Raw genomic sequence first — 14,142 nt, forward strand, 5'->3', positions numbered from 1 at the left:
CAGGCAATCCATTCTTCACACAGCCATTAACGATCTCTGCTCAAGTCATCTCATTTTTCCCTAACATCCTTCTGTGGTTCTCCTGTGTCCATACTTAACCTGTCCTATGAAGCCTTGCCGATTGAACTGCTTATCACCTCTGACACTCTCAAAGCTCTCTTCCAACTCCTCTCCCTGGGAACTCCTAATTCTGGCCACCCTGCCCTCCTTCAGCTCCTCAGCATAACAGGCTTGCTTAGAAACAACGACTTGACCGTCACCTTCTGCCTGAACTGCTCTCCCAGCAAATGTCATGTGGCTGAGTCCTTTCTACATTGCAAAGGTCTCAGTTAACTACTACTTCCTTGGGCCTTTTCTGCCTTTTAATCCAAGACACTTGGGACACCCTACTGTAATATCTCACTGTGTTTTCATCAAAGTACTTGTGCTTAACATTTTCTTCCTTTTTTTTTTCTTTTCTGATTCACTTGCCTATTATCTGCCCCTTCCTCCACAGTAGGAAGAAAGTTCCATGTTTCTCTAGGGCTTGTGGGTATGTCCAGTTCCAGGGAGGTACTTAGTGTTTGCTGAACAGTGAACCTCCCAAGATCTCTTCTGTCTTCTGTTATCAGTACTTGGAAACATTTTGAAGTTAGTTTGAACAGCCAATTGCTCAAATTTTTCACATCAAAAAATAAGAGATGTTCCTTCCTTTTCCTGGGTAAAATGCACACTTCTGCTATTGACTCTTTCAGCAAACAAACTGAAGCTATTCCGCAAGGGTGCAAATACCAATGGACATAATGCCTCAGTAAGCACATGACCTCACTATGGAAACAAATGTGTCCACAGGTCCTACTCAATGCCCCAGTGAGCAAACAATGGAAATGTGGCTGAAGGCTATATGAGCACAAACCAGAGGGATCAAAAATGTCTTCATGGAGAAAACAATAGAAGGAGCTGAGATTTGAATTGTGAGCAGAAAATTATCTGGGAGAAGGAACAAGGAGAAAGCAATGATCATAGTATGGCAGGGAGGGGCCATAGTAAATGTCCATCTCCAAGAAACAGTGCTAAGGCACTTGAGATCAGAAAGCAAGCAGCAAGCAGACAGCACCTGTCTGTGATGTAGAGTAAGGACCCTGAACTAAATTTTACTCCCTTGTTTTTATGATTCATCTACTAAAATAAAAATTCCAGAGGTAAGAATGTTATTTTTATTTTTTACTTCTATACCTCCAATTTCCAATGACCAATGCTTGGCATGTAGCAGATACTCAAAATCCTTTAACCAAATCATTACATTTCAGACCATCCAAGACAATCAGGCAGCACGTAAGTATCTGGAATTGTTACCTCAGAGACTCCACACAAAACAAAAGATTGTATTACCACAAATATATAAGTACTACTATAACCAAAGAATTAAATGAGGCTTCCCTGGGAGTCAAATAAAGAGAACTAGAGAAACAAACCTCCATAACTTTTAGTAGCCATTACATTATTGATAAATCCCAGCTATAGCTGGGACGGCACTGTTGGTTACCTACTCAGCGCCCATTTTTCCCTGTGTAATCACCAATTTGCTCCTTCTTCCTCCTGTAACCCCCCAAGTTATCACTCTAGCTCTGAATTTAAGTGAAAGAATGCTTTATTGTTTTGGATGTTTGGAGTTGGTTTCCTGTTCCAAGGGGGATAAAAACATTCTGATAAGCTGTCCAACACTTCTGTGAAATAACACCAACTTTTCTTTAGCATTTCTACAAATCATTGGGTGGAGTTCAGAGAACAACTTTCAGGAATTGTGTCTCTTCTCCTGTGGGTTCCTGTGCTCAAACTCGGGTAAACACACTTGCTTTTAGCCTCTATGCTGTAGCCCCATCAGAGCCATTCTAAAGGTACCTTTTCCCAGACGCCAACCTCAGCACCACTTACTTTAAAGTCACTTTCTCAAAAGTTTCCTCAAAGCTAGTCAGATCGAAAGTCGTTGGCAGTGTCTGCCTATAGCGTTTACTACACGCTTTTTAGTATACATATACAATGGTGACCCTCCACGTTAAACCGTAAATTGCATTTACCAGTTACAGTTCGAAGTCCTGAAGCTTCATTAACACTTAATCCTCACAACTCCCAAGGGATAAAATCTGCCACTCCCATTTTGTAGGTTGGAAAAATAAAGCGTGCAAGCACACACACACCCCAAAAAATGTATAACCATAGCGGAAGGGAGCCCTGCCTTAACCGACACCTGATCCAGCCCTTCCCCAAAGTGTCTAAAGGGTGGCCCAACTTGCTTTGAGAGCCCAGAGGTCCTCTAACGGGCTGGCGCTCCTCAGTGCGGGGAGAAGGTAGGCGCGGCCATTCACGCCAGGTAGCGGAGGAGGAGCTGGGAAACAGGAGACCGCCCGCCATGCCCCGCCTCCGCCCCTGCCCCAGCGCACAACAGAGCTGGGAGCCCGACAGCAAGGGTGTATCGCCGCCCGAGGAGCGGGGAGCGCGGCGGCGCGGCGGCAGAAGAAACCACCGAGGACACCCCTGAAAGAGCAGGAGCACGTGGGCCTGCGAGGATGGCGCTGACAACAGCCCCGCCAGGCGGCGCCCCTCAGCCGGGCCAGACGGCATCACCTCTGCCGCAATGGCCGCCGCCAACAACGCCGAGGCGGCCCTGCCTGCCAAGAAGCGGCCACCGCGCAAGCGCAGCCGAGGACCAGCAGGTGGGCGGGGTCGCGAGCCGGAAACGCCCTTCACTACGGGCCCCTCCGACAACCCAGCCGGCCGGAACTGCCTGGAGTTCCCACCTCCGGGCGGAACTTCGCGTCGCCCGGCAACCGGTGCGGGCGCGTCAGACTCGCTCCACGCTCCGGGGAGAAAGCCTTCGGTAACAGAGACCCCCTGCGCGGACCGCCTCGCGTCCCGCCCGCTTCCCCGAGAACCGTGTCCCCGCGCGCCGCGGCATCCCTGCCCCTGGCACTACTTATACGTCTCCGGCTCCCACCTCTTTTTAACCCCCACCTGCTTCAGAGTCCGCCTCCACCGAAGGGGAGGCGGTTCGACCCCCAACATGTCGGCGTTGACAGACCGCAGCCCTCGGACGACCGAGGCCTCTGGCACCTACACCTACACCAGCAAGCCCCGGGCCTTGTCTTGCCAGCGCCACCGCTACCGGCCCAGCCTTTTGCAGCCGTGAGTGACCGAAGTAGCTCACCATAGTTTGGTCTCCGCTTTGCATCCCATCTGCTTTCCCCTGTCAAAACATTTAGTCAAAACTTCCTGCCCTAAGACAACACAACTATGTGGTTAAATAGGCACCACTGGTTGAGCCATGACATGTACACGGATAGTTATGGACACCACCAAGCACCACATGGGGACATTCACAATACACAAGTCTTTCTTGATCCACAGTTCTGCCAAATTGGTTTCAGCGCTCCATCTTGCAGATGAGGAAACTGAAGCACAGGTTATCACAAGTTATCACTCTAGCTCTGAATTTAAGTACACGGATGGCGTGTACCAAATGAGAGAGCTAGCCACGAAAGCCCTTCTCACACTAGTCTGGGTGGACATAGGTTAGCCTCCCATGTCGGACCACAAAAAATCCTGTTCACCCCAGTATTTGCCTCTATATGTAAAAAAGACCACAGAATTTATGGTTCTCTGAGTTATTCTCTCTGTAATCTTCAAGTTTGGGAATAAGTGCAAGCTTCATGGTAGCGAGGAATTCCACACCTTTTGTTCATTTAGAATTTTGCCTAACACATAAGAAGCTCTCGGTCTAAATTGAAGTGGTGATTGAACACTTGTAACTTTCAGCCAGGCCTGACAACAAACCTGATATCCTAGCTCACCCAGAGGCAGAAGCAGCGGGGTGGCTAATTTTCTTTTTTATATATAACTAGTTGATTCTTTTCTTTCTTTCTCTTTCTCTCTCTCTCTCTCTCTCTCCCTTCCTTCCTTTTTTTTTTTTTTTTTTTTAATTTTCGAGACATGGTTTCTCTGTGTAGCCTTGGCTGTCCTGGAAATCACTATGTAGATCGGGCTGACCTTGAACTCCGAGATCCGCCTGCCCCTGCCTCCCAAGCCCTGGGACTAAAGGTGTGTGCCACCACCGCCCAACAACTAGTTGCTTTTTATGTTAAAATAAGATGTTCAGTAATTGAGCAGTCTATCAAAGCAACACAAAAAACCATAGTGAAATGTTTCGTGAAAGTAGTTACTTACAGAGGAGAATTAAGAACCTTAACCGTAAGAGTGGTTACCTTCCATGATACCATTATAAACAAACATATCTAGCAAGATGCCATTAGCTAAATTTCCTGGTGAGTGACTATATAACCACATCCAAAGAGTGAATATCTTTAGAGTCAGTCCACTTCTATTCTACAAGGTTCTTAGTCCAGGCTTGTTCAAAAAATTTTATATTGACCATAGTGAATAACTTTTCCAGATAACTTGGCTGGATAGCAGTATGTACTTCTGGTCCCAAGCATGTACATATTTTATAAAGGGAGTCAAGATTACAAATTATCTTTATTAGATATATGACTGGACTGAATCCCAGTATTATATTTAGGTATGAGAAGCCAATTTCACCAACACAAAAATGGAAATATCTCATTTTTCTCTCAGAGAAACTTAAATTTTTAAGATGACTACAAGCCCAGTGTAGTTCAAAGGGTTCTTCCCTTTTGTAGCAGAATAAATGTAAAACTGAAAGAAAGCATTTGAATAACAGATTGCGCATCTCATCTGGAAGCCTAAAACTGTTTATCAGTGTATATGTGAGTATCTGTGTATGTGTGCATGGGAGTGCAGGTGTCATGGAGCCAAGAAGAGGACCTCAGAGACCCTGGAGCTGGAGTTGCAGAGGATTGTGAGCTCCCTAACATAGGTGCTGGAAACTAATTCTGGTCCTCTGCAAGAGCGATATGAGCTTTTAACCCTCGAGCCTTCCCGTCAGTCCCCAAACCTAAAGATCTTTGAATGCCACTATGCCACAGTAGAAAATTCCACAAAGGACATTATGTGACTAGTGATAGAATATAGGTACAGCAAAAAATATTGCATATAGTTACTTACCTTCAGGCTATGTATGTAAGGCATTTATGAAACATGTTTACTTTTGAGTCATTTATTCGCAAATATTCCAAACTATGGGGAAAAATCTGATATACTTCTAGTCTCAAGTATTTCATCTAAGAGTACTCAGCATATACATATTTTGTGTATTTGTTGATAGTCAAGTGATTACAAACACCTTAACTCAGTTAAATTCACCTTTAGGCTTGTGCCCAAACCAAAGTATGGCATCCTTGTCTTAGAACTCTGTTAGAAGAGGGCATGTAAAACCTAGTGAGTGTTTTTAATTTAAAGAAATGGAAAAAAAAAAAGCACTGTACCTTTTGTTTTTCTCCGATGTTAAGGTGGGGAGATTTTCCTGAATTGTCCATGTAGAGGCATGTCGTCACAGTCAGCCCATGGGGTGAAAGGAGAAGACAAGGAGGTTGAGTCAGAGGAGTCGTGAAGTAACTTCTTTCTGGTTGCTATGATCAAATGCCGAGCAGAAGCAAGCCTGACAGAGAAGAGTTTATTTCAGCTCCTGGTTCAAGGAGATATAGTTTATCATAGCAGGCTGTTGCCATCACATTTGCAGTCACAAAGCAGAGAAAGATAGATGCTGGTATTCAGCTTGCTTTCCACTTTTTATTCAGTACGGGACTGCAACTGTGGAATGATGCCATCCTCAATATCTATGCACAAATCCAGCTCATCAGAAGGTACCAGAAGGAAAACTCCAACCCAAGGAGGTTAACTACACCCGTGAAAACACAGGAAATAATTTTACACCAGCAAAACCAAAAGAAGGGAAGAACACACACACACACACACACACCACCACCACCACCACCACCACCAACAACAACAAAGTAACAGGAGTTTCTTAGTTTTTTAGCCATTAACTTTTAATCCTCTGAGACAGTTTAGATAAGTAGTTACAGGAAAACAACAAAAAAGCATATGTCTCAAAGCAGATGTGAAGGGCTTATTCATCTTCCAGTGGTCTTTTATATCTCTGGAGGTGACAGAGGGAAAGAGAGGCTGCCAAGGGCTAGCAAAGGCCTCACCTTTGGTTTCTGCCTTGCCTCAAGCAACCCCTTCTCTTTGCCTTCTCTAAACTAGGCCTTTTCTTTTGTACTAAGTTTTCTAGATGTGTATTTGACCCTAATTTTAGTTCATTTTTACATTTTCATACCAGTGATAGTAAATTTTCTTAGTTTAAATACACAGGCAAAGAATTGAAGTGCCATCCGGTAAATTTAACATGCAGATGGATTTGTGTAACTGTTTAATTCGAATTAAAGAGACTACTGCAATGCGAGTTGTTCCTATTTATTAGGTACTGCTACGGTGCCAGGTATTGTAGCCCTCACTATAGCTCTGAGAAGGAAGTGACATCGTTTTCACTTCCCAAGGTTATACAACTAATGCGTCATAGCTGCAGCCTGTACACAGATCAATTTGGTAGCCTGTCCCATGATTTGTCTTTCTTCTAGACCACATTGTTGGGCTGGTTAGCTGTGCATGGAGGTGATTGGCTTCTTCTTAAGCCAGTCTGTGTGTAGTGCTGATTCTAGCATGCTGACACATGGTCTAAACTGTGGCACTACCCATAGCAGTCTGCCAAACACTGACAAAGCTGAGCGCAAAACAAGAGAAGAAGGCCACTATCCAGGAAGGGGCATGAAGGAAGTGTAGTAGGACCTGAGAAAATAGCCAAAAGACTTTGGAGATTAGGAAAGGGAAATGCTTCAAAAAGAAGATAACACGCTGGGCATGGTGGCACGTGCCTGTGATCCAAGCATAGGCAGAGGCCGACAGGTCTCTGTGAGTTCCAGGCCAGTCTGGTTTACGAAGTGGGTCCAGGACAGCAAGGCTACACAGAGATACCCTGTCACACAAAGAAAAGAAAAGAAAAAAAAAGAAGAAAATATATCACATGTTCAAAACTCCCATTTAAAAAAAGAAGAAAAAATAGGTGACCAAAGACAGTTTACTATCTTCTGCTCATTGTATTGTTCTTTTTTGTATTCATATAAATAACCATACTATCCAGGCGTGGTGTCACGCCTTTAATCCCAGCACTCATGAGTTTGATGCCCACCTGGTCTACAAGGTGAGTCCAGGACAGCTGGGGCTACACAGAGAAACCCTGTCTCCAGAAACAACAAAAACATATTAGAGAAGAGATTTTTTTTTTCTAAAGTAAAATTAAAGTAGTATATAGTATTCTGCAGCTAGCTTTGTTCCCCTCTTACAAATGTCTTAAATCTATTTTCCTCCTATTTTGTTATTTGTATATACATATACCTAGTCATAAAAAGTACCTAAAAGGATCTGTTCATGCCTAGGGCAGTCTTATGACTTACATCTCAATCTCCCTTTCTGCCTGTTGGCTTACACCTGTCCTTAAAGTAAACCTTTGTATGCATTTTTCTTTACCTTTCAAATTCATTGCTTCTTATTTATGGATACATACACAACAGCTCTGTGTGTTTGTGTACTAGCAGAGGAGAGAGGATTTAAGCTCATAGTTCAGAAGCTTTGTTGCATGGTGATTTGGCTCCATGCAGGATAGGCAGAGCATTGTGGTGGAAAGGGTGTGAGGAAACAGGGGTGTTTAGTTCATGGCAGCCAGAAAGCAGAGGAGAAAATACCAAGAAAGAGCAAGAGTAAAGACACACCCTTCAGTGTCATATTCCTAGTGATTTCACTTCATCGAGTTAAACCCAACTTTTTTATAATTGTACTCGTCCATAGTCTGTGGTCTAAATCATAGATGGAGTCAGAGAGCTCCTGACCTAATCATCTCTGGGACATCTCTGAGGACAGATGCCTACAAGTCTGCTTCACTAATCTAGGTGTCTCTCAAGCCAGTCAGTCAAGTTGAAAGATGACCGTCAGTTTTTTTCGTAGCAACAGTAACACACATGATGCTGAACCTCCTCTGCCCTCTTAATAATTGGAGTGGTTACTCCTTTTTCCATATCATTGTTGTAATGCAGAGTATGAGTGTAACCATCATTGTTAAAACTTTGCACCGCTGATAATTACTCAAGTTACTTTGAGCTTTTGCTACAAAGAATGAGGTTTGGCAGATAACTGTGTGCTGGGCCTTTTACTTCTGTGAGGCAGGTTCTGAGGAATGTCATTATTAAGACATACATATTTTTAATGTGAACAAATACAATATGGTTATGCTCCAAGAATATTTAAGCATAAACATTATATCCTTATCAACAGTTGGTGTTATGGATTTTGTTGTTTTGATAATGGCAACCCATTTTCTTTTATTAATTAACAGTAGGAGGCATTAACTAAGTCAGTGCTACTTGGATATTTCTCTTCTAAATGGATATAGAATAAATTGAGGAAGAAATGTTGTTCCAGTCAGTTAAGAGGTGTTTTTCAGCAGTCCAGGTACACGATGGTGATGGCAGTGAGCTCTGAGCAGGTATAACAAAGGCTGAGGTGTGCAGTCAGTACCTCTTTCTAGCTGGAAGGAGAGGGGGAGAAGGTAGTTACAGAGGACAACCAGTGTTCGTGAATAAGACACAGCTGTGGTTATTGGCACCATTTGATGAACTTGAAGGAACAAGCTGGAATGAGAACAGTTCAGTTTTAAAATTGTCTTTGGCAGCTGGAGTTGAGAGTACTAAACTAAAAATAAAATAAAATTGGTATGTAGATTACAATTGAAGCTTTGCACATGGATGAGATAATCTAAAATGGTGGTTCTCAACTTGTGAGTCATGACTCTTACAGAGATCACATGTCAGATATTTTACATTATGATTTATAACACTAACAAAATTAAAGTTATGAAGTAGCAACAGAATAATTTTATGGCTGGGGGTCACCACAACATGAGGAACTGAACTAAAGCATTGGGAAGGTTGAGAACCACAGATCTATAGACAAGAGAAAGCTGAACCTTTAGGAAGTACAGATAAGTAGCTGGGAAACAACCAGAAAGCTAGAAAAGACAGTGCTCCCACACAGGAGCATGTAGCCGAGCTGGGCACAACCTGCGATCAAGTAGCATGGACAGAAAAACATGCTTTGGTATGTGTCAGCAGCTCAGCCTCACTCAGGCACTTCTGATAGCCTGTTGTGGTGTAGGTGGAGGATGGCCTCGCAGCTAGACACAGACGAGCACTGAAGGACTCCCGAGCGATCAGCTGTGTGTTTGTGTTCTTCACTATCATTACGGTTCCTGAAATTCAAAATGTGCTAACATTTTCAATAGTCCTTTGAGTTTATAGAACAAGGCAAAGTTTGACTTTTTTAAAAAACTTGATTCTTTTATTAAATGTATGTTTTCAATCCCCGAGTGGGGCTTATTTCAGTCTTTTAGGACAGACTCCAATTCACTGGGCTTCTTCCACATTTGTTGAATGGTCTTGAGTATTACAAGCCTAAACCCAGCTCTGCATATTACTAGCAAAGGGAGTCTGGGCAGCCTTTCCATTTCTCTTCTGTTCAATAGGAATAATAGTTCCCAACATGAAATTATTGTGAGTAATAAAATTTGTAGCTGGGTGGTGGTGGCGGTGCACACATGCCTTTAATCCCAGCACTTGGATGGCAAAGACAGGTGGGTCTCTGAGTTCAAGGCCAGCTTGGTGTATAGACCGAGTTCCAGGACTCCAGGCCAAGGCTGCGTAGAGAAACTCTGTCTCAAAAAACAAACAAGAAAAAAAAAAGCAAGATCCAGCCATATAGTAACTATTACATAAATAAAAGCTCTGTCTCCATATTTTATGGATTATACTATTTATGGTCTGTACAATTTCTTTTGTACATTTTTAAGTATTTTATTTATGTGTATTTATTGTGCGGGAGACACATGTTCCATGAAACTGGAGTTAGATGGTTGTCAAATGTCATGTGGGTGCTGGGAACCAATATGAGTCTCCTGGAAGAGCAACTGCCCTTAAGCACCAAGCCATCTCTCTCCCCTGTAAGATATTTTTAATCTAAATGCTATTGAAATGGATTTACTTAATGGATATAAATACTGTACTATTCACTTAGAATTTTCTGTTTTACAGAGCTGAAGAACCTTTGACTTTTGGAAACATAATGTATGACAGAAGGGTGGTCCGAGGCAACACCTATGCACTTCCCACAGGACAAGTGGTAAGCAGACTGAGTACTTGTCCTGGTTTAATTCTGTTGCTGTAACAAACACTATGACCAGAAGCAGGTAGAAAAGGAAAAGGGTTATTTGACTTACTCTTCAGGTCACAGACCATCATTGAGAGAAGTCAGGGCAGGAGCCCAAGCAGAAACCATGGAGAAATGCTGCCATGTGGTGAGCTCAATCAACCTTCTTACACATCCTAGGGGTGGTGCCTCCTACAGTGAGCTGAGCCCTTTGTGTCAATCATTAGTCTAAACATTCTCATGCAGATGAGGCCACTGGCTAATCCAGGTGACTCTGGATTTCTGTCATTCTGTTGACAATGAAAACTAAGCAGGGCAGTTGTCTAACACAGCTTTCATGTTATCTGTGGTGAAGATCAGTTGTGTGTTTATGTCAAATTTTAATGTCACCCAAAACCTTTATAAAATGAAATAAAAATAAATTACTTGAAGAGTGAATTTTTTAAAGACATAGAAGCTGGAGGTGTGGGCCATGATAGAGCAGTTGCCTAATGTGTGCGAGGCCTTCAGCTCAGTTCCCAAAACTGCCCCCTCAAGTATGTTTGTGTATATATGCATATGTATACAGGCATTATGTGCTTTGAATATTAATATTTATTATTGATTTAACTTTTAGTTAAACAGTGGTTATTCCTAAACCAATTGTATACCCAAATCACCACATAGAGACTAGGATGTATTTAGTTAACCTAGAGGACAATGCTAGGCAATGATTACTCCATCCTAAACCTCCAATCCTGCATAGCTTCCTACCATTCAGATTTTACCCATTGTACTTGCTTTTAGTCATATCTTAGGTCAGGTTCCTCTCTCCTCATGGTTCCAAGACCTCTCTTGCCCATCTCTCTCTCTCCTATTTCCCCATTTACTTCCTTCTCCTCCCCTTCAGAACAGGATGTCCCACCCTATTCTCCCCATTGCTCAGCCTTGTGGCTGGTGGTTTTATTGACAACACAGAGAACAAATGGTAGCATGTTTACACAAACTTGAGAGGAGTGATGTTTAGAATGAACATCACAATGCAATTTCCAGATTGAAACCAGATAGTGGGGTAGAGAAATCAGCATTTGAATGAACAAAGGTAAATTGTGTACATTCCACAAGAACATTATTCCAACAATTATGTATATATGTATTCAGGTGTGTATGTATGTGGGTCTAGTGGTACTTTCGGGAGCTAGAGGGAGAAATGAGTTACTGTTTGGTGACTGTCCAGAGTTTCAGTTACAGAAGAGTAAACAGTCTGGGGGTAAGTAGCAGCGCTAGTCACAATGATGTGGATGTGCTCTGCCGTGGAGCTGTCTACTTAGGATGATGGATGTGGCAGCAGCTCATTGTTCCTGCCCTGCCTGCTGCTCTCTTTGTAGTGTACTAAATAACCCTGTTTTCTTTAGCCTAATCTAAAGGGCGAATCCTTTCACCAGCCAAAATATTCCCCAGCATGAAAAAGAAAAGTGCTAACTTTTATATTATACATATTTTCTACAATTATAATTACTAAAATAAACCCTAATTTTTTTTTATTTTTTATTTTTTTATTCAACAGATACTAATGGACCCTCTAAAAGTTTCCAAACTTTGACTTTAGATTTTGGTATTAAATTGTTGCAGATCAATTTAAGCCATTTACAGAAACCACTAATGTGAGGGAGGCTACTCTCTAGCTGGTTGGTGCCTGACACATTTAGTTTTGTTTAGATTGTTTCATTCTCTGCAACTGATACTATTTTATAATTCTATAAAAGCCTGAATATGTATCTTTTCTTTACCCAATCAAAAACACAGTACTAAAAAAACCAAACAAATAAACAAAAAAACACAGTACTGTGCATTGTTTTGTTGGGGAGTTCTGAGGGAGCTTTGGGGGGTTGTTTGGTTGGTTGGTTTGGTTTGGCTTTTTCCCTGACAAGGTTTCTTTGTGTAGCCCTGGCTGTCCTGGAACTCACTGTGTAAACCAGGCTGGCCTCGAACTCATAGGCCTGCCTGCCTCTGCCGAGTACTGGGGTAAAGGTGTACACACCACTGCCCAGGTAGAACTAACTCTTTCTTTCTTTCTTTCTTTCTTTCTTTCTTTCTTTCTTTCTTTCTTTCTTTCTTCTCTATCTATCTCTCTCTTTCGTTATGTGTCTGTTGCTTTTTAAACAAGCTTCTCTAGACAGTTTTGGTACAGCCAGCTCAGGAAGAGCCCACATATGGGATATAGATATATTACATTGCTTTAGCTGTATAGTGAGCACAATATACCTAATACAAAAGTAGAAAGTAAGTAATCCTTTTTTAAACATCTTTAGTCAAATAATCAGCATCTTACTATAAAAAATCTGCCCTAAAACATCCTATTCCTCCTTCTTAGGACTAAATTAAGACTCTCCTAGGAAACCCTGAGGACTGAAGGATGGATGGCTGCAGGCTAGCCAGGGACTTTGAGAAAAGGTGAAAAGCAACTCAGCTATGTATTCTGTGTTTCCTCCCTGACTCACCTATACCATGCTCAGGAGGCTGGAGAAGCCAATGTCACCCACAGACATAACCCAAGGGGAAAGGGCAGCCTTGCAGACCTCTGCTTCAGCCAGACACTAGAGAAAAAGCTGCCCTGCCTCTCCCCATAGTGCCAGTGAGACCAGGCTGATGAGTAGGCAGCATTCCCACCCCACATATAAGGAAAGACAATGCAAATCCACACACACAGCAGAAGAGTGCAAACCCATCCCCTGCTCCCTCTGTTGAGGCACTGTCCACCTCCACACATCCACAGTGAGGTAAGTAGTAGGGGATGACACAGGTTGATGCCTTACTTTTTCTGAGTGCTAGTAACAAAACCAGTGGGGGGCTAAGTTTTTATTCTAATAAGAACAAGGAGAAACAGTGTGGTAACATTCATTGCCGTGGGATCGTGCAGCTCTTGCCCCCCACCATATCCAGATAGCAACCTCAGCAGCACTACACCACCACTCAAGCACCACCTAGCAATAGAAAGTTATTCATCATCAAAACCAGGATAGTCTCTTAGGAGGTAAAGCAATCAAAATGACAATACATGATACCTTACATAGGAATTGTAAGACTTTTAAGTCAAAAGCATGTTAACCAGAAGTGAAAAAGTATAAATACTTTGTGCAAACAAATAAGCAACTCAGCAGAGAAATAGGAAATAAAAAAAAAAAAAACCAAATGGAAACTATAGAACTAAAAACTAAAATAACCAAAATAAAAAACTCATCAGACAGACAGTGCATCGGTAACAGCACTACTCAGAAGAAAACACACCATGTGGAGCAGAAAGTGTTTGAGTAAATAATGTTTGAAAACCCCACAGACTTGGCAGTAGACTTAAGATTCACAAGATTTGGGACACTAGGAGAAATCAAATGCACGCCAAGCCACATCAAAATCTAACTTGCAAAAACTAAATTGTTTTGAAAGAAACTAGAAAGAAATGGGATGCTGCCTGAAAAATCACTGGTGTTACGATAGCAGGTTTTCCATAGGAAGCTTTAATTGGCCATTGTCCAGCAATATAGCTCAAGGCATTTGTTCTTGGTGATCATGCTATAACTGAGAGTTGATCCCTCTATATTCAGAGCAAACAGTTGAATCTCTCTTATAAAGGAAGCAGCAGGAAGGCAGGGGCCCTGGCTGGCTAGGTGGAGCTATGCCTTTTTTACCAATGGTCACTGGGTGGAGCCATTTGGATGGGATATAGTTGTGAAAACAGCTAAAAGTATCTGAGTCCTGGAAGTTAGACATATTAAAAGTGGATGCCAGAGGAGTGTGCATCTCAGTAAGAGTACTTTGTGAATATGTGTTAGGTCCTGGATCTGACTCCTAGCTCTGAAAAACAAAATAGAGGCCATGTCAACATGAAATTATAAGCACTCAGTATGCCCATAGAAATGCAGGAAAAAGAAGATAAATTTAAAACAGTGGGCAAACAGA

The 14,142-nt window shown here is 42.3% G+C and overlaps 1 protein-coding gene across 1 annotated transcript in view; it reads left to right on the forward strand.

Moving 5' to 3' along the window:
* The first annotated feature begins 2,391 nt into the window (after positions 1-2,391).
* Positions 2,392-14,142, forward strand: part of Rsph3 (radial spoke head 3) — a 45,006-nt gene continuing 33,255 nt past the window's right edge. Inside the window, exons 1-2 of the mRNA XM_021635736.2 lie at positions 2,392-3,162; positions 10,092-10,179. Of these exons, the coding sequence (XP_021491411.1) occupies positions 2,615-3,162; positions 10,092-10,179 (636 nt within the window). The 5' untranslated portion in view covers positions 2,392-2,614. The remainder of the gene's footprint in view (positions 3,163-10,091; positions 10,180-14,142) is intronic.

This window comes from Meriones unguiculatus, chromosome 20, assembly GCF_030254825.1.
Source record: "Meriones unguiculatus strain TT.TT164.6M chromosome 20, Bangor_MerUng_6.1, whole genome shotgun sequence".
NCBI classification, from domain to species: domain Eukaryota; kingdom Metazoa; phylum Chordata; class Mammalia; order Rodentia; family Muridae; genus Meriones; species Meriones unguiculatus.